The sequence below is a fragment of the Heloderma suspectum genome, chromosome 5, assembly GCF_057233095.1.
Source record: "Heloderma suspectum isolate Gila_16-S chromosome 5, 16-S_ref, whole genome shotgun sequence".
Taxonomy (NCBI): domain Eukaryota; kingdom Metazoa; phylum Chordata; class Lepidosauria; order Squamata; family Helodermatidae; genus Heloderma; species Heloderma suspectum.
The window spans coordinates 29,799,971-29,827,737 of record NC_139462.1 but is presented as its reverse complement, the minus strand read 5'-3'; the positions used below and the strand labels follow the sequence as shown (position 1 = coordinate 29,827,737).

The 27,767-nt window shown below is 41.1% G+C and overlaps 2 protein-coding genes across 35 annotated transcripts in view; one reads left to right on the top strand and one right to left on the bottom strand.

The window, feature by feature from the left end:
- UNC5C (unc-5 netrin receptor C) overlaps positions 1 to 27,767 on the top strand; it is a 457,616-nt gene that overhangs the window by 312,545 nt on the left and 117,304 nt on the right. Inside the window, exon 4 of the mRNA XM_084855645.1 lies at positions 14,842 to 14,945. Within this exon, the coding sequence (XP_084711771.1) occupies positions 14,842 to 14,945 (104 nt within the window). The remainder of the gene's footprint in view (positions 1 to 14,841; positions 14,946 to 27,767) is intronic.
- LOC146343729 (uncharacterized) overlaps positions 1 to 27,767 on the bottom strand; it is a 226,568-nt gene that overhangs the window by 161,250 nt on the left and 37,551 nt on the right. For 11 of the 34 annotated variants that reach the window (XR_014791993.1, XR_014791987.1, XR_014791998.1 and 8 more), the window contains one exon: positions 18,128 to 18,171. The exons of 20 other annotated variants lie outside the window; for them this stretch is intronic. Coding sequence is in view for 1 of the 14 variants with exons in the window: in XM_084855647.1 (XP_084711773.1) it covers positions 18,128 to 18,171 (44 nt within the window). In the remaining 13 variants the exon portion in view is untranslated. Of the gene's footprint in view, positions 1 to 15,348; positions 17,746 to 18,127; positions 18,172 to 22,199; positions 22,374 to 27,767 lie in introns of those variants that run through there. 3 more of the 34 variants (XR_014792001.1, XR_014791996.1, XR_014791986.1) reach the window with 3 other exon arrangements.

Sequence of the window (27,767 nt, the reverse complement as noted above, 5' to 3'; positions counted from 1 at the left end):
GGATTTTCTTTCTTTTTACAAATCACAAACTGAAGAAATTATTTTAGAACTTGGGTATTAGATGACCTTTTCAAGATCGCTGCAGTAGACCAGAGTCATTCAGGCATGGAGCATGTCTAGGCTTCTTCAAATAGCTTGTATTTCTTTGAAATGCTTCTTAGACAGAGTTTGGAATTTTAAAAATTTCAGGACTTATGGCTTTGCTTTGATTTCACAGTGAAATCAAGGATGACCAAAGCATGGCTCATAGGTTACCCCTGTAGTTCATACAGGGTTTCAACTACAACTAGAATTGGAGGGGTGAGGGGAGAAACAGAGAATCAGATGCCACCCTGCATGTATTTGTGTGCTTATCATTGAAAGACACCTTGCTTCCTTCTTGGCTCCAGTTGTTGTCCCTCCTGGCAACAAGAATGGGAGCTTTGGAAAAAGCAAAGTTATTGATACCTTTCTATGATCAGTTTTGGATTCTGATACATTTCTCTTTCAGTCTTATTACTTCTCTAAGATCAAAGTCAGGTGGTCTGTGCTTCCAGGATTGTAGTCAAAATAAAACCACTGCAAAACAAGAGGAAAGTATTGTGAAAACCTCAAGGTTGTTAGAAGTACAAAAAGTCTTTAAAAAACACACCTCCAAAACAGCCCAATGTTCAATAACCATTGAAAGTAGATTGCCAGTTGAAAGAGAAAAACAGAATTTAGGGAGGAGAGTACAATGCTCTGCTTGGAGGAAACAGCTGGCTGGAACCTTGAACAGGAAAACTTCTTTTAGGAGGAGGCAACATTTTTCTGCAGGACCCATTTGTAACTTTCCTCTGTCTTTTTTTTCATTTGAGGTGTTTGTTGTTGCTTTTGTATACTTTTCATCTTCTTAGTTGTTCTATAAATATTTGGAAGACTAGAGTCTTCTTTCACCATGACATTCACCATGGCATCTCTGTCCAGTGGTGATATTTTGCTCCTGCTGATATTTGCATACAACAAAATTTAGTTCCCAACAGTTGTTGTTCAGTCGTTAAGTCGTGTCCGACCCTTCGTGACTCCATGGACAATATCACACCAGGCCTTCCTGTCCTCCGCTCTCTCCTGGAGTGTGCTCAAGTTCATATTCATTGCATCGGTGATGCTATCTAGCCATCTCATCCTCTGCCGTCCCCTTCTCCTTTTGCCTTCAATCTTTGCCAGCATCAGTGACTTTTCCAGAGAGTTTTCTCTTCGCATTTGGTGGCCAGAATATTTGAGCTTCAGCTTCAGTATCTGTCCTTCCAATGAGCAGTCAGGGTTGATTTCCTTTAGGATTGACTGATTTGACCTCCTTGCAGTCCAGGGGACTTGTAAGAGTCTTCTCCAGCACCACAGTTCGAAAGCATCAATTCTTCGGCGCTCAGCCTTCCTTATAGTCCAGCTCTCACAGCCATACGTTACTACTGGGAAAACCATAGCTTTGATTACATGGACCTTTGTCGGCAAGGTGATGTCTCTGCTTCTTACTATGCTGTCTAGGTTTGCTATAGCTTTCCTCCCAAGGAGCAAGCGTCTTTTAATTTCATGGCTACAGTCACCGTCTGCAATGATCTTGGAGCCCAAGAAAATAAAATCTGTCACTGCTTCCATTTCTTCCCCTTCCATATGCCAGGAAGTGATGGGGCCAGATGCCATGATCTTCATTTTTTTAATGTTGAGTTTCAAACCAGCTTTTGCACTCTCCTCTTCCACCCTCAACAAGAGGCTCTTTAGATCCTCTTCGCTTTCTGCCATTAGGGTGGTATCATCTGTGTATCTGAGGTTGCTGATAATTCCCCCGGCAATCTTAATTCCGACATGTGATTCATCCAACCCGGCGTTTCTCATGATGTACTCTGGAATTCTCTTGTTTTCTCCATGATCCAGCGATTGTTGGCGATTTGATCTCTAGTTCCTCTGCCTCTTCGGAACCCAGCTTATACTTCCAGTAGTTCTCGGTTCACATGCTGCTGAAGTCTAGCTTGTAGGATTTTGAGCATAACCTTGCTAGCATGTGAAATGAGCACAATTGTACGGTAGTTTGAACGCTCTTTCGCATTTCCCTTCTTTGGAATTGCAATGTAACCTGACATTTTCCAGTCTTGTGGCCACTGTTGAGTGTTCCAAATTTGTGGGCATATTGAATGCAGCACTTTAACAGCATCATCTTTTAGGGTTTTAAATAGCTCAGCTGGAATACTGTCATCTCCACTAGCTTTGTTGTTAGTAATGCTTCCTAAGGCCCACTTGACTTCACTCTCTAGGATGTCTGGCTCAAGTTCAGTGACCACACTATCATGGCTGTCAGGGACATTCAGATCTTTCCTGTATAGTTCTTCTGTGTATTCTTTCCACCTCTTCTTAATCTCATCTGCTTCTGTGAGGTCCCTGCCTTCTTTGTCCTTTATCATGCCCGTCTTTGCACAAAACATTCCCTTGAGATCTCCAATTTTCTTGAAAAGATCTCTAGTCTTTCCCATTCTATTGTTTTCCTCGATTTCTTTGCATTGCTCATTTAAGAAGGCCTTCTTGTGTCTCCTTGCTATTCTCTGGAACTCTGCATTCAGTTGGATATATCTTCCCCTTTCTCCTTTGCTTTTCGCTTCCATTCTTTCCTCAGCTACTTGTAAAGCCTCATCAGACAGCCACTTTTCTTTCTGGCATTTCTTTTTCTTTGGGATGGATTGAGTTGCTGCCTCCTGAACAATGTTACGGACCTCCGTCTGTAGTTCCTCAGGCACTCTGTCTATCAGGTCTAATCCCTGAAATCTATTCCTCACCTCCACTGTATATTCATAAGGGATATGATTTAGGTCATACCTGAATGGTTTAGTGGTTTTCCCTTCGTTCTTCAATTTAAGCCGAAATTTTGCAAGAAGCAGCTCATGATCTGAGCCACAGTCAGCTCCAGGTCTTGTTTTGACTGACTGTATAGAGCTTCTCCATCTTTGGCTGCAAAGGACATAATCGATCTGATTTCGATATTGACCATGTGGTGATATCCATTTATAGAGTCGCCTCTTGTGCTGTTGGAAAAGAGTGTTTGCTATGATCAGTGTGTTGTCTTGACAGAACTCTATTAGCCTTTGTCCTGCTTCATTTTGTACACCAAGGCCATGCTTGCCTGTTATCCCGGTGATTTCGGTGATTTCCCGGTGTACACCAGTACTGCTTTTCCCACCCTTTTATTGACTATGAGTGCTATTCCATTTCTTCTAAGGGATTCTTGCCCACAGTAGTAGATATGATGGTCACCTGAATTAAATTCGCCCATGCTTGTCCTTTATAGTTCGCTGATTCCCAAGATGTTGATGTTCAATCTTGCCATCTCATGTTTGACCACCTCCAGCTTACCTTGATTCATTGATCTGACATTCCAGGTTCCTAGACAATACTGTTCTTTGCAGCACTGGATTTTCTTTTCACCACCAGACACATCCACAGCTGAGTGTCCTTTCGGCTTTGGCCCAGCTGCTTCACTCTTTCTGGCGCTACTTGGAAATACCTTCTGCTCTTCCCCAGTAGTATATTGGACACCTTCTGACCTGAGGGGCTCATCTTCCGGCGTCATCTCTTTTAGCCTTGTGATATGTTCCATGGGGTTTTCTTGGCAAGAATACTGGAGTGGGTTGCCATTTCCTTCTCCAGTGGACCGCATTTTGTCAGAACTCTCCGCCATGCCCTGTCCGTCTTGGGTGGCCCTGCACAGCATAGCTTATGGCTTCACTGAGTTACGCAAGCCCCTTCGCCACAACAAGGCAGTGATCCATGAAGGGGTCCCAACAGTAACTAAGTTTAAATACATGTCAGTGCATTTTCCCGCATTCATCTCTCCCCTGCTTTGTTTCCCTCCATTCCCATTGCCTCTTTTAAGGTGCAATCCTATGGATGTTTAGACAGAAAAGAAGTCCTGCAACTCCCAGCATTCCCCAGCTAGCCTTGCTGGCTAGGGAATGCTGGGAGTTGTAGGACTGTCTAAGCATGCATAGGATTACACCCTTAGACTCCCATGAACCCGTATAAGATGCCACTGTCAAAGATGGCACTATATAAAAGTAATAAATAAATAATAGGCCTCACCTCTTTGGACTTAACTCACTCTCTGTTACCACGAAGATGTCAAAATCTGCACTGAGTGTCATGGCTTTAACTTAAGCACAGCAAATGTTTAATGCTAAAAACAGTTCTACAGGTGCTTCTGGGAAATTTCTGATCATTTGGGAGCCATTTCATGCACCGTATGACTCATAAAGGTTACTAATATCTTTGTATGTTATTACATTTTTATTTCATTGAATATTCATCTTTACCCCTTCCCACCCTCATATGTACCTCAAACCCTCTTTTTTTGTCTTGTTTTGTTGTCTTTTTATGTTTATTGGACTGACAGTACAATATTATACTTGTCTACTCAGAAGTAAGTTCAATGGGACTTACTCCCAGAAAAGTGAGTATATTGTAAGATTAGAACCTGAATGTGCACATCAGTTTGGCAGAGTATGATGTCTTGGAAGGGATGGAAGGGCCTTGAAGTGTATTATTCATAAAATGCACTAGCTCTCGCAGAGAAAAACCATTAAAAGAGGCTTCAATGTATGTTCTCGTTGCTTGTGTAAATCCAGTGATATCTCCTTCTACCACCATCCCCCCCTCCTCCGATTATAGAGTATTTGACTGAAATATGACTATGCATATTTCTATTTAGTAAGAAATCTGGATTATTAACTAGAATAGCAACAAGCAGAGGTGATTGTCAATATCTCAAGAGTAATCATTGCCTGGGACTTCCAGTCAGGACCAATGTCTCTCTGGTAGCTTCCCACGGGGCTCTGGGGGCGCTTTCTCAAACAGCTTTTTAAAAGGTTGAAAAATCTTTTCATCTCCCCCTTGGAATGGAAAGGGGGGCAAGGCAACAGTTCTGGACAATATCTTGGAGAAAAGTAACTCCCACACGATAGTGGAGGGGCCGGATTCCAGGATTATCTCCCCAGAGCTTTACCAACGCAAAAAGCTGTACTGAGACTCCTATTTTATAGGAGAAAACAGGGCTGACGTGTTCCCTATAATATATGCTTTAAGAAATATCAACAACCTTTGAGGGATGATTTAAGAAATGTTAACAATATTTGAGAACATCTGAGGACCTGTAAGATCTGTGCGAAAGAAATATGTCTGCGCCGAGGAGAAGAAAGGAGCTGGCATTCACTCCCCCGCATCCTCTGTGTCCAAAATGTCAAAGACAGAAGATATAGGGGAATTATTTACACTGATAAAGATTTTATCTTCGCAATTTACGGAGCAGGTCAAGAGGCTGGATTTAATCCAAAATTCCATCAGCACCCTGCAAGGAGCTGTAGATTTAATTAATGCGTCATGGCAACAAATGGAGATGAAAATTAATGAGTTTGAAGACCATGTGGCTGGAAATGAAACTACGACTCAAATCTATTTTAAAAACACCTCTGATAGAATTTCTCAACTGGAGGCTTTCACAAAGAGATCCAGTGTACGTATTTTGGGGATTAAAAATTTGCCTAATGATGTAAAATTGCTTGTTTTTGTGAATAAACTTTTGCATGAGATACTCCCTATTCCATCTGATTATTTACTTGATACTGAGCAGGCATTTCGTGTGCCAAATGCTAAACAGACTGATTACACCATCATAGCTCAATTTGCAAAAGTCTCCACAAACAATTATATCCTGCACTTGGCAAGAGAAGCTCGAAGTCTTTCCTGGAGACAAGATAAAGTTATGTTATTTCCTGACTACATCAAAGAAGTGGCAGATAAAAGAAGGCAATTTATCAAAGCAAAATGCTTGGCAAAACAAATGAACTTACAATACTACTTAAAATATCCTGCTACTCTTTGCATTGTGTCTGAAGGTCAGATTAAGAAGTTTCAAAATCATGAAATGGCGGAGGCTTGGCTGAGCGTAAAAATGCATGAGAATCTTCTTACAACCCCATGAACTGGAATTTTTAAACAAGCTTTGTTAATTGTTTCTATTTAGCCTATATGATCCAGGCTAACTCAGAAGAGAAATGATTATATATATATATATATTTGTTTATTTTCTTTCATTTCTTGTTTTTTCTTGCTTTTATTTTGAAATAGATAATATATCAAGTATAAAATATATTACTGAATGTTGAAGGTTTATATTAAGTTTTATTATTACATAATATTATATGTATATGTATGTGTGTGTGTGTGTGTATATATATATATATATAATTTTATTATTATTATTACTAATAATATTAGGTTTTTGGGAATGAATTCTAGACCTCTTTCTTTGAAATAAGATTGATGATATGATATGGAAATGTGAAGTTGTTTATTAAATTGTAAGATTGTTAAGATTATAGATATAGTCTTTAAAACAGAATGACATTGGTAACCGGGGGGTGTTGGAGCTTAAACTCAATTCTTTAGGGGAGAAGGAGGGGGGGAGCGAGGGGAAAATATTTTCCTCCTCCCTTTTCCCTTTATTTTTTTTCTCTTTCTTTTTTCTTCTCTTTTTGTTATTGTAGTGTCCTTATCAGAATATTGTATTGCTGGGAAATTGAAGCATTGATAAGGTTGTTAGTAATTTTGGTACTGTTTATTTCATTCGTATAAAATAAATAAAAATACATATATATTTAAAAAAAAGAGTTATCATTGCCTAAAAGATTGGGCCATGGGCATCCCCCATAAATTAAGATTTAAAAAAAAATATTTTACACTGTCTGGGCATCTTGATTTGCATTATGAGCATGCATATATGGGTCTCAATACATTCCCTTTTTAGAGTAAAAGATTCTTAGGGTCTTTAAAGTTATTTTCTTGTGAAAAATTGTACTTAAATACCATTAGTTTACTTTAAATCAAAGTTTTATTCAAAGAAAAATGCATATAAAAACCCTTCTTGTTTTCTGTGGCTCCCGCTATGTTTGTTTTAGGGAGAAAGCCTTAGCTAGAATTACCGAGAAGAGCACATGAGTGAAATAAGGAGTCTTTAAGGTCTACCAAGGGCAGAAATCCATCTTTTTCTGACAGTAATGCACCATTGTTCAGTATGTTCCTGGTTTACATTTAATTCCTAGCTGACAAGTGTCCGCTTTTCATGCCTATTCATTAGTCACCCTTGCATTAGCAGTGCTTGAAGGCATCTCACCTGCCTCTTATTGCATTTCGCAGCACATGATAAAAGATATCCTCTAAGTTTTCCCACAACCCACTTCCATCACAGCAAAGTCCGGCAAAAGTACAAGAGGAGATTAAGTGGCAATTTTCCACAAAGGGAATTCCTTTTGGACTATGAATTTAAAGAGGAAGTGGTGTGGGGAATTAAAGTGTGTGTAAAAATGGCACAGAAATGCAATACATTTTGGAAAATAAAATATTGAACCCAGCTGGTGCTTTAGATTTAAGAACAATGCAAGGAGGTAGAGAACCTCCGAAGGAGGAGAGTCCATTACTGAGTAAGACACTACCTGTTTTTATTTCCAAAGCCTCAAAGTTGATCCCTGGTATTTTCCCCAATGAAATAACCATTAAGGGCTATGGGATGTGCCCTGGCTACTGATAAGCCTTGGGGGCTTACAGGTATCCTATGCAGAGTGTGGGTGCCTCATGTCTCTTGCTCTGCATTTTAGCTAGACAGGTGATTTCGCCCATCTAGTGGAGGCTTTGGGGTGGGGGAGGGAAGGAGGCTGGGGACAGCTGGGGATATCTCGTATTCCCACATTCCCAGACTCCTCCCCTTCCCACTCCTGGGAACACCCCCTTTCCCTTCCTACAAACTTGTGTTTGTGGGCTCATAACAGCAGCTAGCACGAATCTCTCTGTCCTGGCTGTGAGGGGGAAGGGCACATGGTTTCCTGGCTCAGAGTTCAGAACCCTGTCTCTGAGCTCAGATCGAGGAGACCGAAATATCCAATGACCCCCAGATGCTCTCTAGGGGACATAGGATTGCTCCCTAATAGAGCTAAACTGGCACCCTCCCAAAATGTTGGGGCTTCCTGTAATTCTGGGCTAAACTGTCCTGAGCTAGAAAGACTATAAGGTAGCTCCCTCTACCTTTACATATTTCCATAGAGTAGCTTTCTCCAACCTGGTCCTCTCCAGTTGTATTGGACTACAGCTCCCATAATCTCCTTGCCATGCATGCTGGGGATGATGAGTGTGGTACTAGCAGGTACTGTGTTGGGGAAGGTTGCTACATAGTATAGAAATCATCATGACTAACACTCTAATGATTTATTTATTTTTTAATCTATTTGAAATGAGGCCCTTCTATAAGTTAACTTTTAAAGGTGTCCCCAACCAGTCGTGTCCGACTCTAGGGTGTGGTGCTCATCTCCATTTCTAAGCCGAAGAGCCAGCGCTGTCCGAAGGTCATGTGGCCAGCATGACTGAACACCGAGGTGCACGGAACGCTGTTACCTTTCCCACCAAAGCGGTACCTATTTATCTACTTGCAATTTCTTGCTTTCGAACTGCTAGGTTGGCAGGAGCTGGGACTGAAGACGGGAGCTCACTCCGTCACGCAGCGCTCGGGTCTCGAACTGCTGTCCTGCCGACCTTCCGGTCTGCAATTCAACGTCTTAACCACTAAGCCACCGCAGCCCTAAGTTAACTTTTACACTGATTCAAATGCACCGTTTTCAGTAAATTATGTGCCCAGATGTCACTGAAAATACTTTCATGAGAATGATGGAAGAGCACTTGATAACTTCTCTGTGAAGAGCATATGTTGGTAAGGTATGAGTGAATTGAACATCGACTAGAGTTCCTTTAAAAACAAGTCATGACATAACTTTATTTATTTGAGTTGCTTTTGAAAGAGAGTAAAACCTCACTGTTGTTTGGGGGATTTCAGGCACAGAGAATGGTTTTTACAGAAACTCACTGTGAGATTGCCACCTGCAGCTTGGCAGTCTTAGAAGTATAGCTACTTTTACCATATCACTTCTTTGGGGGCTCTTGTGCCTGCTTTTTGCAGCTGTAAAGGTACATCCAATGCCAAAAGGGGCATTACTTTTCCCATTCAGCCATAATCTGAACGTAACAAGCAAGATTTTCTTGGATCTATAAACAGCACAGGAAGTTAACAGGTCTGAAGATTTACAGCAGGAGAGTGAGAAGGGCTCCCAAGAAATTTATAACTAAATAGCTAAATAAATAAAAATTTTGTGAAATAGTCCACAGACCTGAGGAGAGAGAATTTTATCATTTGTCACTCATTAGAACTTTTTAAACAATTCTTTAGATGCACATGTAGACATCATGCAGCAATAATGCTTCCTTTTGAGTGCTTGGAAAATACAGCAGATTGGCAACAGAACTGCAACCTTTAGGGAAGACATGAGCTCAACACATAAAACACATATAGGCATTTGTTGTAAATAAAGCAATTATGTTCACTGTGTCTCTGATGTACCTTTGCTTCCCTTCTCTTTTGTATTTCTAAAATGAATGCATCGGCTGGTGATTTTCTTTGTGTTAATATAGTTGCTGTCTGGTAAACGGACTCTGTAGCTAACTAGTGTCTGTCTAGTTTAGAAACATATTAATGGAATAGAGCTCTCTAAGTACACAAAAGGAAGTAACCAACGTATAAGAGCTCCGCTGCCTTGTAAACACACAATTATGTCCTGTTTTTAAAAAGGGTATTATTTACTTGATAGTTTCTAATGGCTGCTTTAAGGACATTACAGTCTATTATGTCAGGGGCTGTAGTTAAGGGTATTTTCTGTTTGTAGATCATTGACCCAGTGGAATGCAATGGTGCCTTTTCAAGTGTTACAGCATATCGGATCACTGTGATGGAAGTAAAGAGAGTTTGGAATCATTAAATACTTCTGAAGTACTGGCGGGAAAAGGGCTTTATCTGTGCCCATCTGCGATACCATCCCCCCCCCCCGCCCATTATAATGAACAGGATTTAGATTGTTGAGAAGCAACAAAAACAAATTATCACCATTACAAGTTAATGAAGCTGCCAGCAGAATTGTGCTTTCATAAACAAAATGTGTTATGAGCAGAAAGGATCCTGATTTAAAAGGTTGGTGTATTAACATCAGGTCTAAATTAATACTTCAGTAGGTATATGGGGGGAAATAAAACCAAACTCCAGGGAACACGCTTGGATTATTATCTGCCCTAGTGGACTACTGTTCCTTTCACTGCAGTAGTCTTGAAAGTGTGTGGTTTATTCTCTCTACAGTATTTGTGGCTGTAACTGCATGCTGTTACAACTATCACTGTATTTTTCTTCTTCCCATCCCATGTTGATATGGAAACTTACTGTAATAATTGTTGCGTATATAACAATGCATATTACATGGACACAATGCAGGACCAGTGACCAAGACATATTTTGCTGCTTGAGGCAAAGGACATGATCATTGTCCCCCATTCCATCCACAGAAGGCAACAAGAATGGAAGTTAAATCTTACTTCAATACTGGGGATGGAACAACATCCTCTACCTATACCTGAGGGCAGCAGGCTAACTTAGAGGGCACAGGGTAAGCCACCTATGCTTGATCATCCAAAACCTTAATGCTCATTCACTGTTCTGCCTGGTACCTTCTTGCTGACTGCTCTTGTTTGTTACTGTAATGCAGCAGCACAAGCACCAGAATATGTCATGTAAGCAGAACAATGCATGAGCATGCATGATGCCTGCTGGAGCACTTGGCCTAGGAAGCCGAAGTCCTATTTAAGGCTCAGTCTGAGGCTGCCAGTTGTTGGAATGACAGGCAAACTGAATATGTCTGGTTCCCAGCCCAGTCCTACTTGGAGTTCTTTGTGGTGGTATCGATCCCTTGCTTGCCTCAACTGGTATATGACCTTTTGTCCTGGAATTTTAGGCAATAGCTGATTTTGCCTTTTTGGACTTACTGAGAAGGCTATTGATAAATTGCTAACTCACCTTTCTTAAAACAATATAGGATGTCTTATTATGAAATGCAAATGCAAACTGTTTAATGATAAATAATTAAGATTTTAAAAATGTAACTGGTAAAAATTCATAATTATATTAAAGAGAAGTCACACAAAGATTCATGCAGGTTTACAATGAATTCTGGGCAACAGTTGTCAAGATGACCTGGATGGTATACAAAGAGAAATGCGGAGTTAAAGCCCCATCACTTGGGGTAATGGGTTATTTAAATAATGATACTATATTATTCCAGGTCAAAAGTGTACTTAAAGTGTTCACTTATAAATTAATAAGCAAAAATATTGTGTAAGGTATACACATCAAAAAGCTTAAAAAACAGATTCTTTAAAAATTATACACTTAAGTTTAATTAGCAATTTATGAATAAGGAGTTATCTTCTCAAAGATATGATTCAGAATGGATCTTGTCTAGCCTGAAAGGTGTACCTTGTAACTGTAAGCCTTTTCTGTATGTTTTCATTATTTTAGGAACGTTTAGTAACAAAGGGATAATTAAGACTGTGAGCCCTAATTTATGGGACAGTATTCATTGTGAGGGAATTTCTACACAAAAAGGTATAAGTATGTGCTAATTCTAGAATGGGACAGTGTTTTATGAGAAGCTGACCAGGCTTTTGTTCCTGTCAGCTAAATAACCTATTCAAAATTGAATGAGAAACTTGGTACTTAGAATAAGATCTCTCCTTTTTAAGCTGTTAGAACTAAAAGTCTAAGGACCAAAAATGTTTAGGAAATTATATTTCCTCTTAAGCTATTAAGATCTAAGAATATTTACCAAAGATCTGTTTAACAACAAAAATGTATTTATTTTATTTTATGCAAGTTCTATTTTGATATGATCTTACAGGTATATTCTAATAAAAATGAAAACTGGATCCAGATATATTTTTTCTTTACTAATTCTTGTTAGTACAAAACAAAAATGGTGTCCACCTAAAACAATTTTTGGTATATACTTTGAAGCTCTACGTAGTTAACTGGCAGCCAAAAGCTTCCTAAATACTGGAACTGTAGTTTGAAAACACTTAGCACAGGCCAAATCCTTAAAACTTGGCTTTGTCTGACCTTGGTTCTGGAACCTTCCCTGTGCTGTCCATCCTGGAACTTGACCTTTGCTATGCTCTGAACCTTTGGTTGTTGATCATCTCCCTGGGAACCTGGGCACTGCAGTAGCCTCAACTGGACTCACACCTCATACTCAGCAGAAACCATGACCTGGGATGGTACATTCTGCCTGTTCATTCAAAAGCCTTTCCCAGTGGCACTGTCTGTAAAATGCTGAGAAACAGTGACTAGGCAAGAAAGCCAGTCTGCCCAAGCCAGGAACAAACAAGGATTACTGCCGCCAGATCAGGAAGATGAAAATGGCTGGAGTTGGGGGTGGGGTATGCTTGGGAGGATGTAAATTGTGGAGAGGCTGTACAACCACTCCCCCACCTCCCCAGCATCTGCCAACTGAGGCAGCCAGCTCACACTTCCTAATGGTTGGGCCAGCCCTGAGACAATGGGGCTTCTTGTACTTGTCTTTGCATACAAGCCGCATCCCACTGAACACAGCAGAAAGCAACAATTAAGTGTAATGGTTCCACTTTCCAGTTATTGTGATTAAAATCTTCCAGGATTTAGCACAGTGGAGTCAAATTCTTTTTGTGTAAATCTGAAAATCAATTTAACACAAAATGAGAGGGGGGAGGTATTGGTCATGCTTAGGTAAGCAAAGTGAGCAGGAAAGTGACCATGAAATTCAAGTAGTAATATTACCTCTAGCAGTTGTAAGGGATTGGTTCTATTAGGGTATTGGTGATAGTAGCGGTACTAGTAGTAACTAAGGCGGGGCAGGGATCCTTCAATCTGCCTTGGAGGTTGCTTCAGGGTTTCTAAGGTGGTTCCAATTCACTTTGGGCTGATTTGAGAAGGAGGCCAACCCTGCAACACGTGAGCCTACAGCTCCTTACCTGGGCCTTCGGGACACATGTCGGCAGCCATCTTCTTGTTCCAGGGAGTCACCATTTTTAAAATGGTGAGCCCCTACATTTCTAGAAATAGATCCTGTGCCATTTGCACTGGATCTATTTCTGGACATAGAGGGAGTCACCATTTCCGGATCGCTCTGAAGTGCACTGAAGTGCTTCGGAGTGACCCGACACAATTCGTGCTGCTTCGTGCCCCCTCCACCTTGCCTTGGAAGTGGCATGAAGCAGCACACTTTGGCTTGGAGTTTGGGCTTTGGGCCAAAGCGGTGCACAGTCCTAGTAGTAATAGAATAAGGAGAAGAAGCTGTACCTCAGAAAGACTTTGTAGACTCTTATCCCTCACACTCTACTAGATTAGACTCTTGAACTTGATACTTACCTTGCAATCGATATTTTTCTAATTTTATTTCCCCTATAAAACAATATTTTATAAGACCTTAAACAGATTCTGCACTGCTTCACGGTTCCTGTAGTTTGCCATTCAGCTCAGCTGTCATATGTAATCTAATTACTATGAGTCCTTAGGTCGTCTATTTGCTAATAATGATGTCTACCGATCAACTTCATTCATGAATTATGGATTCATGCCAACAAACAGGATGGCATTGTGCCATCTTAGCAAATGATCCAGGAAGCATTATCGGTGACTTCTTAACTGGCTAAGAAATTATTTCTAATTACATTCCCAAAACAAATCAGAGAGACAAGCATTCAAATCTTCAATTGCCTTGCAAAATAAGGAATGGTATTTGTCATAAGCAAGTTCTCTGCATGTTTCATGTTTATCTATATCTATAAAAAAAAGCTATTTCCCAAGATTCTGTCACATTCAGTGACCAACAAAGAGAACCCAGGATGAGGCTATGCAAATACAAACAGTCTCAGTTTTAAATAACAGGTGAAGTTACACAGCAGGTTTAGCCCTCATTCTGATGTGATCACTCAGTTCTCCCTCCTGTAATTTTCTTTCATACACATAATACATAACTGTCTTTCATTCCCATGGAGCAAAGTAAAGTGCTTGTACATAGCAGTGAGGGCAAAACCTGATTCCACCACTGACACGGGATAATCCAGCCCTCACTGACCAGAATATCAAAGCAGGATGTAACAGTGACCTTTTATGCTTTAGGAATCATTGCAGCATACAAGCCCTGGGTTGTGTAACCCAGTTAGTCTAACATACGTCCCATTCATTGCAATGGGCCTATTCTAATTAAGACTGACATTGGATACAACCCTTTCTCTCTGCAAATGCACTACATCTATCATAATGCTAGGCATTTTGCTAATACAATACTTAGGGATGGACAAATCACTTTCACCTGTATTTAATCATAAGTCTGATCTAATTTCTGCATCAGTCTACAAAAACAATTTTAAATTGTGCAAAATTTTTAAATATTTGTATATGCAACTTTACCTTATACATGAGTTTTTTACTCTGCTTTCCCTAATATATGCATTTCAGTTATATATGCTTGTTTCTCTGCAACTTCCCCTGATATACTCATTTAACAGAATTTTTGAACTGCAAACAACATTGCGGACACGTAACCCACTGGTAGATTTTTCTTTCAGAATTCTGAGTGGGAATATTCCTGCACATACTCAGTAAAGGAGTGGCCACCATTTTAGGCAGTTACTAAAATTGCAGTGTGGCAGAAGCTTGCTTTTTCCTCTCTGTAAGACCTTGAACCCTTGAGACAGGTTAGTAGGGATGTTTCCTTTTGACACAGTTATCCTCTGGATTGCAGTCTGAAGGATATATCTGTTCTGATCCATATATTAGACTTGGAAGTGTTAACTAGGTCAGTTTGGTTAAAAATGAGGACCAAATTAAATTCTTCCCCAACCCTAATTGCAATAAAAACTACAGTAAAATACTTCTGGTCTTTCTAGATCTGCGGAAGACTTTTGAGCAGGAACCCCTTGGGAAGGAAGTATCTTTGGAACAGGAAGTCCTACTCCAGTGTCGCCCACCGGAAGGAATCCCAGTGGCTGAGGTGAGTGACAACAGCTTTTTTTAAGGCAGGGACTAGGAGGTGCGGGGAACTGACACAGTTATCCTTACTGAGGCCTAATCTGTGGCTAATGGTGCAGTGAATTAGGCAATGGCATGATAAATGGGAGGTAATGGAGATCTAACTGCCTGCTGCTGGTAGAGTAGATTGATTGGGAACTGATTAATGACTTCAGAGTCAATTAGAATGCCCCACTAGGCAGAGCTACAGGCAGTTTAGTTTCATTCTTTTGCTCCCTTTGCAAGAAATGAGAACACAGCAAAATTCTATCCGTTATCTCCAAGACAAACACTGGGTAGAATTTATGAATGCAGCACTGTTCTGTCCCACGCGGACATCCCCACCCTTTCCAACATGCTATCATTGAGACAACGAGCTTTCCTATACATTATTAAAACATTTTTTAATGCTGCATTTTGTTTTACTGTCATGCTTGTGCATATGGTGAGTCATTTAGGCTGCATAGCTATAAGGAAGCACATGCTGTGATCTGATAAGAAGCAGGAACAAAGGAAGAATATAATCCATCTTTTAATGTTCCATGTCTGGTTTACTTAATAGCAATTAAAAACACATGGGAGGGTATTCTGTTATCTGTCTTGTGGAAGTGACCCTGCCGAGAAGAGGGAAAAAAAAAATAGATGTTGAGAGTGGGGAATCCATCTGTGAAGAAGAGACTACCCCACCCCCTGAGCGTGTTGTTGTTGTTGCTTATAGCGATGCCCACAGTCTTTTAAAAATTGAAATTAGAAGGCCCTGTTCTTTCTAGTTGTTGATAGAAAAATATTGGAATATGCTTATTTTACATTAAGTAAACCATGGTTTCCTTATATAGTTCATAATACAGTGGTGAACAACCCACTTCCTTTAGTCTTGAGTTCCATTGAGTCATCAATCATTTGGTGGAATGCCCCATCAAATATATCTTCATACAACCCTGAAAGCACATTTCCACACTGAAACATCTTATGAACATATTGAGAGCATCACACAGCATCTCATTATAATTGTCACAATTCAGTCAACCCACTAGATGTGCTGTGATATCTTGTTCCAAAGAAAGACAGTTGTATTGCATATGTACTAAACGCACAGCACCAAGATCAAGGTATCCAGCCCAGCCTGGGCTTGGGAGGCATAGTATTGTGGTGGTTCTGGTCCTTCCAAAAGGGCAGTTGCAGAAGGTGTTGCTGGGGGATTTCTGTTTTCCCCATGGCCTTTGGCCACAGGTTTGATCAGGTCCCCCATACTTTTAAACATCTACATGAAATAGCTAGGAGGAGTCATCTGGTGGTTTGGTCTGCCGTGACAGCAATATGCTGATGACACATAATACTACCTGTGTTTTCCACCTGAGAATGTCAAGGAGGCTGTAGAACTCTTGAATAAGTGTCTGGGCTGGTTTTGAGATCACTGATGGTGAACAAGCTGAAGCTTAATCCAGACAAGATGGAAGTGCCATGGGTAAGGAAACCAGTTGATCTGGGTAGAGAGGTGCAACTAGTTCTGGATGGGGTTGCACTTTCTCAAAGGACCGAGTCTGCAGTTTGGGGTTTCTTCTGGATGGGGCACTGTCTGTGAAAGAATAGGTGGCAGCTGTGGTCAGGAGTGCCTTTTACCACCTTAGGCTGGTGCACGAGCTGCAACCATACCTAGAGAAAGTGGATCTAGCCTTAGTCATGCATGCGCTAGTTAAATCCAGACTAGACAACTGTAATGTGCTCTATGTGGGGCTGCCTTTGAAGAGACTACCCAGAAACTTCAACTGATGCAGAATGTGGCCACATGGGTGCTTGTTGGGGCCAGGAGTTCAGAACACATTGTACCGATTCTGACCCAGTTGCACTGGTTAGCATTGCATTTCCATGTCCAATTCAAAATACTGATTTTGGCCTTTAAAGCCCTAAATGGTTTGGGGTCAGGTTATTTGAAGGACCTTCTGTGCCCATATGAACCTGGCCGTGCTTTAAGATCAGTGTCAGGGGCCCAACTTGTACTGCCTTTAAGATCAGCTGGTGGGCAGTAGGGATAAACCTTCACCATAGTAGCCCCTACTTTATGAAACTCCGTCCCAAGAAATGCGCTCTCAGTTACAGCATTTAAAAAGGCTTTGAAAACCCACCTGTTTCAAATGGCTTTTAATTTATTTATAGTTATTTGATTATGCTGCTGTTTTGTTGATATTTTATTGCTGTGGCTCTGAGTGTTTTTATATTAGTTGAATTATATTTTAATTATTTGTGGGGTTTTGTATTTTTTAATTTTAAGGTTTTATTATGTGAAATTGTATGATCTCATAACACCTCCCAACAGGTTTGTAATTGTGAAAATACTGAATTATAACCAGTGGCGTTTTAAGCGATTGACTTTGGGAGGATTGCTCCCACATACAATTGTCAGGCAAGCTATTATTACAAATTCAGTACACATCGGCAACTCACACACACAGTGAGAAGATATATAGGTCGAGAGTACATATCAGTCATGGAATTATTCCATGATAAAGAGTTTGCAGGAAGGTGAAAGATACTTTTGCTGATCAGTAGAAAACGTGATGGTTAACAATGCTTAATTCCCCCTACTTCAGAATGCTCCTCTCACTTTCTTTTTCTGACAAATGTGAAAATCTTGCCAGGTTGCATAAAGACAAGTTAGAATGCCATTATATAGTAACAAGGTGGTTGTCATTCACTTTGATGGCTGATTTCTCAGGAAGCTCTACATGTTATCTTAACCTCCCTGTGAAACAAGAGGTTGGAGCTCATCATTTCAGCAAAACTGTCTGGAAAGAATGGGAGAAAAATAATGTGTGATTAATTTTATTTTTCCCCATATTTTCTTCCTCTGCAGTCTTACTTCTTTCTTGTGGGGTGGGATGGAATTAATAATGTAGTGCAATGCTGGGTTGGCTTTGAGGAAGCCAGTTTACGGATAGCCATGATATTAATCAGTTGCTATTCTCAAAAAGAATTTATCAGCTTCTTTGCCTCTGAACATCTTACCAACCAGCTGTTGCACAATGACAGGGGTATTTGCAACAGGGCACATCATATCGCAGATGCTTGATAGTACTTGCAGACTTCATTGCCTTTGCTAGGAGCTGCGATTACTCATGACTGGCAGATTGTCTGTGTGCAGTATTATGCAGATAACATAGATCGTACCTTCTAGTGTCTTGATAGGTAGTTCTACACAAAAAGCAGAAAGCCTGATGATATGCCACAGAGAGAGAGAGAGAGAAAGAGAGAGAGAGATGGACAAACAACATGATTAATAGAAAGCTCTCACTTTTGTCATGCACAACCTGCCAAGAAGCACTAGCATGTTTTTAGGGGATTGGGGGGCAGGGGGATTGATTTAAAAATACTTTAAAAGGTTATAAGAGAAACAAACATACTACAAATCCAGAAAACCAACATTGTTATCAAATGCTATATACTTCTAACCAAAGTATTTGAAAGAATTGGATATACAGGCAGCAAGGCACATTTTGATTTAACAATGCTCTTAACTATTGGCAATCTTTATCACCATATGTTTTCTCTTGACCTAATCATATTCTAATATAATATATAAGGTTGCTATTTTTCATGCAACGAGATTCCTGTTTGGGTTTTCCCAACCCACTCATGGTTTTTAAAAAATTAACGTATCCATTGACATCGTTTGTCAGATCTTCATAACAGCTCAGTGATTGAGAGTAACCTATATATTTTTTCCTAATAGGTCAAGAGGATTTGTGCAGTTATCAACAAAGTACCAACCTGTTCTTTTTAATACATGTGATCTTGTATAGCCTAAAATAATTAGACGCAAACTAACTTACTGGTATATCATAACAACTTCATTATAATAATAGTAATATCTGACCTTTAATATTATGTCACCTGTATTAATATCCAACCTGTATAATAATTCTCCAGTATGAAGTATTTAGTTGCACTTGTACATTATGTGTATGAAATTTAATCTAATATGATTACATCTTCAGCAAGTACTAGCCATATTTCATACATCTAAACAAAAAAAAAAATCTGGGGTTAGATCCAGATTCATGCTGGTTCTACTGCATTGATGGAAGTGAACTTCCCCACCCCTTCCTTTCCACATTAGTCACTCCAACCCCTTGAAAATGCTATTCAGAGAGGCAGGAGACCCTCCTGAATGGGGTGAGCAGTGGTGTTGGGGGAGCCCAAAAATTTGGCTAGAGAGACCTTCCATAAGCGCTTCCCTTCCTCTTGCAGAAAATCTCTTGAAGTCAGATCCTGGATCCCACCCCTGGACCATAGTACCATTGATATAGTGGCCTCTTTTTGAGCTATCATCTGGTGAATAGATCTCTTTATGTACATACATACATACATGCCATTTGTGAATGTGAACTTGTTAAATGTAAGTCCTTCTTCCTCTTCTCTTCTAATCTTCAGCTTGTTCTCCCATCAAGTTTTGAAATACAGACAAAATACTCTTTATACATAACAGGGGGTGTAATTTAGTTGAAGATTTCCCTAAGCAAAGCTGAAACATACTAGAAGGGAAGTCTAGCACCTCCGTCACAAGGAGTGGGTACCTTGTAGGTTGGATTATATTGAAGAGTAAAGTAGGAGCAGGAAGGTAGGGGAGGCAAGTCTATAAAATGAGTGCATATGACAGGGGTGGGCAACCTTCTTTTCCCTTACAGGACATCTGGTGGGGACTGCATGTCAGCAGTGGGTAGGGCTGAAGCCAGCAGTGCACAGAACCACAGCCAGAAGTGCAACCCCTTTTATTTTCTCTCTCTTCCCCTGCCACACCCTTTTCTTTCTCTCTTTTGCTCCCTCCCTCCCACCCTCTCTCTCTCTCTCTCTCTCTCTCTCTCTCTCTGCCTCTCTGTGCCAAGTCCATTCTCTCTATGCCTCTCCCTACCACCCCCTTTTCTTTTTTTCTGTCTTTCTGTCTGTTTCCTTCTGTCTCTCTTTTCTTCCTTCTTTATATCTCTCTTTCTCCTCTCTCCCTGCCACCCCCGTTTTATCTGTCTCCCTTGCTATACCAGGGAAAGGAGAAATTGCTCTTGCCAAAGATTTGACGTCATACAGAAAGCTTTTGAAATTAGGCTGAAGGCTGCATGAAATTAGGCTGAGGGCTGCAAGTTGTCCACCCCTGGCTTATGGGGACAGATGTTTGGGAACTCCTGCATTTTGGTATAGTGTATCTCAAGAACAGGGAACTTTTTGCAGGAACTACACAACACCAGTATTTTAAAATCTTCTTTATTTTTCTGACCTAATTTTCCCTCCTGAAAAGTATTTTCCTTAAGTTAAAATGTTTTGGATCATGCAATACATTTCCACACCTCTTATTAGACTTTACCCCTAGCTTGAAAACAGTAACTTGCCTGGTCACCCAAAGCAACCAGTAATTATGACTAGGTGACAAAACCAGAAGGCTTTGCAAAAGGTTCCTTTCTTGTGTTAGCCCACAAATAACTGGCATATTTGAAGAAAGCAGGCTAGTGCATTTTGGGGAGTAGGCTAATAACCTGTGATCCACTCGTTTGCAAGGCTGATTTACTTTTCCTTGTTAGAATATATCACACATAAACAATTTTAGCGGCACTTAATGTGAGCCAGGGTTCATCCCAAAAATATATGGTCATGTATTAATTATTATTGTTTAAAACATTTCTTGGCTGCCTTTCAGGGCAGAAGCCCTCTCAAGGTGGCTTACAGCAATAAAATACATAAAATCAATTAAAATATTAAAAGTGATACAAACATAAGCACAATAAAATAGCAATAAAAGGAACAATAAAAGCCAACAATAAAACCAGCAACAACAACGTCATTAACAGCAACAACAGCAGACATATCAAGAGAAGGCCACAGTGAAATAATACGTTTTCAAGACCTTCTTAAAATCCTGCAGTGGCAGAGCATGGCGGACCTCTGATGGCAACTTGTTCAAAAGGTGTGGGGCCACTTCAAAGAAGACCCTCTCGTGTGGTCACCCACCTAACTGCTCTCACAGGTTGGCAAGTGAGAAAGACCTCTCTTTCTGACCTTAAAGTAAGGGTAGGCTGATATGGGTGAAGGCGGTCCTTCAAGTAACTTGGTCCCAAACCGTTTAAGGCTTTAAAGGTCAAAACCAGTACTTTAAATTGGGCTGGTAACCAGTGCATAATAAGGGCAATGTCTTTGAGCATGTACATACTGTACATTTTTGTCACCCCTTAGTAATTGAAGCCAAGCTCCTAGTCCCCAAATCTGGGTCTAGGTGGGGAAAGCTTGCATGTTGGGGAGCATTCCTTGTGCACAAGTCTCAGCCATTCTAGAATGCAGCACTGACTGAACTCTAGAAACTAGATGATCCATGAGCTGGCCTGTCTGCCATTCTTCCATACATGCAAGATACTAATTCACTTCGTCAAGCAGAAAAGATTGATGACTGCAAGCTAATTGGCTGTGATAGCTATTTGAACTGCCATCAGGACAGACAACAGTTTACACTTGGCAGGTACAAGAGTCATCTACACAGTAGCTATTCTGAAGAGCTGAAGAGTTCAATGGCTTCTTCCCCCCACCCTTCCACCCCACTGCCTCCATTGCCTTCTTGCTACTTTTTTTTTAAGTCAGGAGGGAGGGAGATCAAACCCCCAGACTGGAGATTAGTCTAATAGAGCTTCTGCGTAGACTCCTAGCACTATTAAAAGAACAAAGGACCAAACACAAATGAGTATGAATACCTTAATATGGTATTTTATTGCTGCCACTAGCTGTAACTGGAAAGACAAAGTCTTGAAGAAAAAAATGAAGTGATGAAAGATAACTTGGTCGGTTGAAGGATTACATGATTATTTTAATTTGGAGATGAATGTGCTCTTTGTGCAAGACTTCACCTATTCGTTTTAAAGACCTTTACTGTAATATAGTTAATGGGGGTAAGAAGCAACTATTGGAAGTCAGACAGCTAGCTGTGGCCCCTGACTTCCAAGTCAAGCTGGATAATGTAAACAACATAGTTGGGCACTTTTATCAGTGCTCCTCTGTTAAGAAGAACAGCAAACCGTAACCCAACATATTTAAGTGTGTATTTGCTCTCAAAATACATACATAAAAGCACATTTCATATCAACTGCGTTGCAACACTTGGAAAAGTGAAAAATCTGTTGAATAGCTAAGTTCCAGTCTGCACATCAGTCCAAAAGGTGTGGATGAGGTTATTTTATATAAGAATTTCCAAACACTGAATTCTTCAGACATCCCTAGATTTCAGCATGAAACACTCCAGACTGGTTAATGGTAGTCACCCACTACAGATAAATGACAGGACAGAGCCTATCATTCAGAAGACTCATGTAGGGTGGCCATTCTACAGAGGACTGGCCTCTGTTTTGAAGGTGTCCTCTATTTGAAAGGCTGTCCGGTCCATGTCCTGGTTAAAGATAAAGAACCATCAGAGGGAAGAGCTGGGCCTTGAAACTGGCCACCAACAATTAGCACCCGGACAGCAGACTGAGCAAGGCACAAAGGTCACCTGGTCACAGTCTTCCACACTGTGGTGAGATGTACTGCATTTCTATTTAAATTATAATAAATATTTCTGAATTTGCATCCACGTGTATAAATTGTTGCATATGCAAATTTCAGGCAGATCAGTGCTTTCTTTTCTGTTCTGTTTTGGTGATACATTTCCTCTTTCTGGTGATTAATAAGTGGCCCTAGAAGACTGAGATGTACAGCAGTGAAAGGCTGCTCATGCCCTTTCCCTCTTCAGAAGGACTGCACAATTTTGATCCACCAAGTTAAATGGAGCCCACCAACCAAGTATGGCAGCTCTCCATGGACTTGAGGAACTTTTGCTGCCTGGTTGGTATGAAGCATTGGAAGGATGCTATACATGGCCCATGGCTGTGCTCAGGCTCATCTTCATGAGTCACAAGTTAATCAGCCCTATTCAACAGGACAAAGAAAGAAAAAAAGTGTAAGGGGTTTAAAGCAGGGATGTACAGATTCCCCACCATCTGTTCCGGTGGGGAATCCATGGGGGGGGATCCGTTCCTCCTCTCGCCCCAGAATCCTCCGGAGTGTCTCCGCTCCACGAGGGTTCCGCAAAGCCGCACCAGCTATAGGGCCACTTACCTTGCTGGCCAAAGCCATTTGCCTCCTCCATGCCGATCGCCATTTCTTTAAAAAAAAAAAAAAAGGCGATTGGCAGGATGTGCCCATAGACTTATACGCAAAATAGAGCCATGGATCTTGCGTATAAGCCTATGGACACGTAGACTTATATGCAAGATTCATGGCTCTATTTGCGTATAAGTCTATGGGCACATCCCGCCGATCACCTTTTTTAAAAAAAAGAAATGGCGATCGGCTCAGAGGAGGCGAATGGCTCCGGTGGAAGAAGCAGCCGAGTGCCGTTCTGCCTCCAATCCTCCTGGAGCGGAGATAAGTGGCGCCGATGCGCTGCAGATTCCTGAGGCCGGATTCTTTGGAATCCGGCCTCATCTGAATCTGCCGTGGGTTTCTGTAACATCCCTAGTTTAAAGCAGCAGCACTCTGCTTGTGTTTCAGCTTTGCTAGGAGAAAGTGTTTGACTGGGTTGGAGTTACAGGCCTTGGAAGAGATGACCAAATCCAAATGAATGCGTGTGTGTTACAACACATGGCCCAGAAGGCCTGGAGTCAAAGCCAGAATAATTATTCTGAGTAGCTTGGAGCCAGGAAAGGCAATGGATGATTTGCTCAGCCAGTGGCAAAATCCAGTCGGCACCTCCTCCACCAGCATTCATACAGCTGTGATCCAGCAGGTGATAGACAGAAGGGGCAGTGCTGCAGCAGGAAATTGAGTAGTGAAATAGCAAAAGGGATATGAAACTTGCAATAATTCTGGCTTTTCCTAGGGCTGGTGCAGACATAACACTGCTGGTTCCTTAACCATGGTTAATAATTTGGCTCATAGAACCATATTCTTCCTTCACTCACTCATTGGTCCACTCAGCAATGGCAACCCTTTAACACAAACTCCTGCCACTTGTAGCAGTCCACTAGTATGCAGAGGCCTGCATTTTCAAGTTTCTTATCTCTGAATTCCAAGAGCTCTTAATTTTACATGAAACCTACAGTTTGTCAGGCTACTATGGGAAAGACTGATCTCCACTAGTTGGCTTGGTTCTTATTTATTTCATACCAATCTTTCTAAATTGCTGGGCACTTGGACCTCATTATTTTTCAAAACCAAACTGGTATTAGATGATGTTTATTTCTTCTAAAGGAAGATCAGCAAGCCCAGTAGTGATTTTTTAAAAAATAATAAATAAAAGTACAGTTGTTCCAGATGTCTCACTGGATTTATTTGTGTATGTATTTGCAGGTTAGCATTTGGAAACACTTCTGGGTGAGCTTTTAAGGATGCAATCCTATGCATGTTTAGACAGAAAAAAGTATGGCTGGCTGGGGCAATCTGGGAGTTGTAGGCCTTTTTCTGTCTAAACATGAATAGGATTGCACCTTAAATGTACCATAAATCATGTTAAGTATGTGCAAGCGTAGGAGGTGAGGCTTGGTGTAACAACATTGCATCAGAACTGGGTCTACTACATCTCCATCCTTTTTACCTAGTAAAAAGGCATTCTGGCATTTCTTGAAAGCTGGGGGGGGGGAATCCTGGGGCACATACTGGGATCCTCCCAGCATAGTACAGCAGAGTTATTAGCAATTAATCCCTTTTCTCCTTGCTTCTGCTCTTTTCAAAGATGCCCCAGTCTCCTTGGGAGTGAGAGATGGTCTCAGTAAGGCAGCCTCATCAAATTAACTCCTTGCAATAAGGTTATAGATCAAAACATCAATGAGATCTAAGATTAGTTATTATTCCATAAGCAGCTAAATGAAGTTTTGCATTGGAATGTGTGATTCACTGCACCTTCAACAAGGGAATAAATGCATTGCTAATTATAAAGGGGCCATTTCTCCGTAAGAGTTTAATTGGAGAGCATCAACTGTAAAACGTGGTGACCCAATTGGGCTTAGAAACTGCTGTTGTACCTGTTTAGATCACATTAGATGTGGTGGGGGTGGTGAGATTAAGGTGTAGTCACTGTTTGCCAAGCTGAGATGAGCATGGCACAAATTCTGCTCACTTGGCATTGTCTGTGCAAAAAGCTCAGAGGAGGCTGGGACTTATCCAAATACACAGCATCAGGTGGCTGCTGTGTCTAATTGATTGTTAATATAACTGCTGTTTGCTTTGTTTGATGAGAGTGGCTCCTGTTTTCGCTGCCGTTATTCCTTAATTGGAACTCCTGTGTGTATGCATTCCATGCAGGCGCTTTTGTCGTCCTGGCAGTGTTTTGTATTCTGTTCAGAACCGAAAGGTTTTTATGCAGAGAATGGAGAACTGTAGTGGGGAGATGGCTATGAATACTAATTGGCTGGGAAATGACATTGTCACTAGCAGCGCTGAGTGACACGTATGGGGGACTTATGTTCTGGAAGTCATCAGTAGTGCGGAGAACAGATGGGGTTATGTCGAAAGTTTATGTGTATTTTCATAGTTGCAAAGGAGAAGTGTAGCAAAGGGAAGCTTTGCCATAAAGATGGGCTGCACTGAGTGCATAGGCAAAATGTCAGCTTCCACTTTTCCTCCCTGCATTCAGCTGGCTTTTGCCCCACCTTTCTTTTTCTTGGTATCTTCCCCCTGTAACCCTGCCCCCTTTTCTTTGACCCCTGTCATCAGTCCTATTCACTCAGATACTATATCTGCTGTACTACCCTTGCTTCTTCCTCCTTTCCCTAGTCCAGGGGTGTCGAGCCTCAGGCCGGTGGGCCAAATCTGGTCCTCCATGTTTCCCCAGATGGCCACTCCTCCTTCCACTGGCCCCACCCTCTTTCTCCTGACTGCCAATCATAGTTTCCCAGGTTTTGCACATCTCCCCCCCCCCCTTTATAAGGTTGAAATGCCTCTCCTAAGCCTAAGTTACTTGTAGCAAGAGCTTTAAGCTAAAATGTGCTGGCATTTTTTTTAGTATTTTGGCCCTGTTCCTCTTTCCCTTTCACCACACCCACCCCTGGAAGGCAGCCCTTGAAAGCTTCTCTGAACTTGAATTTGATCCTCATATTAAAAGAGGTACAGTACCCCTGTCCTAGACTTTTAGGAGGTTTTGAGCCATCTGATCTTCTTGGCCCTTGCTTCCTTTACACATTTCTTGGGGCTTCTGCTATATCCTCCCTTCCAGTCCTTGCCTACATTTGCTGCATTCGTGGATAAGGGTCAACCCAATGTTCTCTTCCCTGTTCTCTTGGAACCTGTTTGTGTCAGGTTCTCTGCTTCCTCCATTCCAGCTTCCCTTGATTCCTCTTGCCTCTGTCCCTTCCTGATGTCCCCCTTTCCCTCAGGACCCAGCTCCATCGATCTAGGGATGTACGGGAATTTTGTTTCAGTTTGCAATTCACTAAAAAATGCTATGTTGGAAGCCTCTGAATGTGAACAGAAGCACATTCACCAAAAATGTTTGAAAATTCCCAAACTTGTGTTTGTGTTTGCAAAATTTAAAAATGTGCATTTTTGTTAAATGCTCAAGTTAAAGTGTACATTTTTAAACTGCATGCTTCTAAAAGTGTGTACTTCTAAAAATTTGAATTTCACACTTTAGTCAATGGGGGAACTATGCACTTTAAAAATGCACACGTTAAGAAATGCACAATTTTTAAAATGCACACTTAAAATTTTCTGCATTTTCATGCCATAGTCAATGGAGGAAGTGTGCACTTTTGAAAAGTGCACTTCTCCCATTCAAAATGCACACCTTTCCCATTTGAACAAACTGAAAAAACAGGTCGCAAATGAGAATCGCTGAATGAGCTTTAAAGTGAAGTTCAGAGAATTTTGGCAAGCTCAAGCATCCCTGGTTCTCTCATTCCTTCCTTGATCACCTCTACATTCCCACTGTTTTCTTCCTGTAAGAGATGTTCATGTGTTAAGTTCCTTTAATGACTTACTTTCTATACCAGTTTTTGTTCTGCTTTTTTATCTTGCTCATGGCTTTTTTTTAGTATATTTCTTTTATTTATTATTATATTGTATTAATTTTCTTGTTAGCTGCCTTGAGGTCATTTGTTTCTTAAAGTTAAGACTGTGTATGCTGAAGTGCTGTAGCTGTTTGCCAGGATGGATGCGAAGCTCAGGTTTGTGTGAACAGAAGACAAAATAAAACCCAGTTACCACTTCCCATTGTGGGTGTAGTTCGATATGTTATACTGGCAACAAGGATAAAGTGGATGCAGCAGTCTCCCCTGATTCTTCACATGGTGAAAGTAGGAGTGTGGCTGGAAAATGGCTATCTATGGAATTATAAAGGAGTTCTATGCTGATCAGGAGGACTTGGGACCAAGCTACATATTACACTTAATGCATAGTATGCAGCGTCCCCTTTTGTTTTTCTTAAGCAATTAAATACACAGAGGGACATTTGAGGGGGAGGTCACAGCCTATGGGGAAGGGAGGTTTATCCTTTCTCTCACCAGCTCCCCCCTTACCCCACCCTACATGACTAAGGGTGCAATCCTATTGATTACACCCTTGCTGATTGGAAGCCCCTGAACTTGGAAGCTTCCAATCATCCTATGCAGGGTGTGAGGAGCAGTGGAGGTGATCTTCAACTCCCTGTCCTCCTGCCCTTGCATTTTTCGCTAGATGGGCTTTTTTGCCCGTCTAGTTGGGATGCTTTGGAGGAGGAGGAAAAGAGGCTGGAGAAGCCTCAGGATAGCTTGTCTCCTGGCCTTTCCAGCCTCATCCCCCTTCCCACCCACCGAAATGCCCCTTTCCCCCC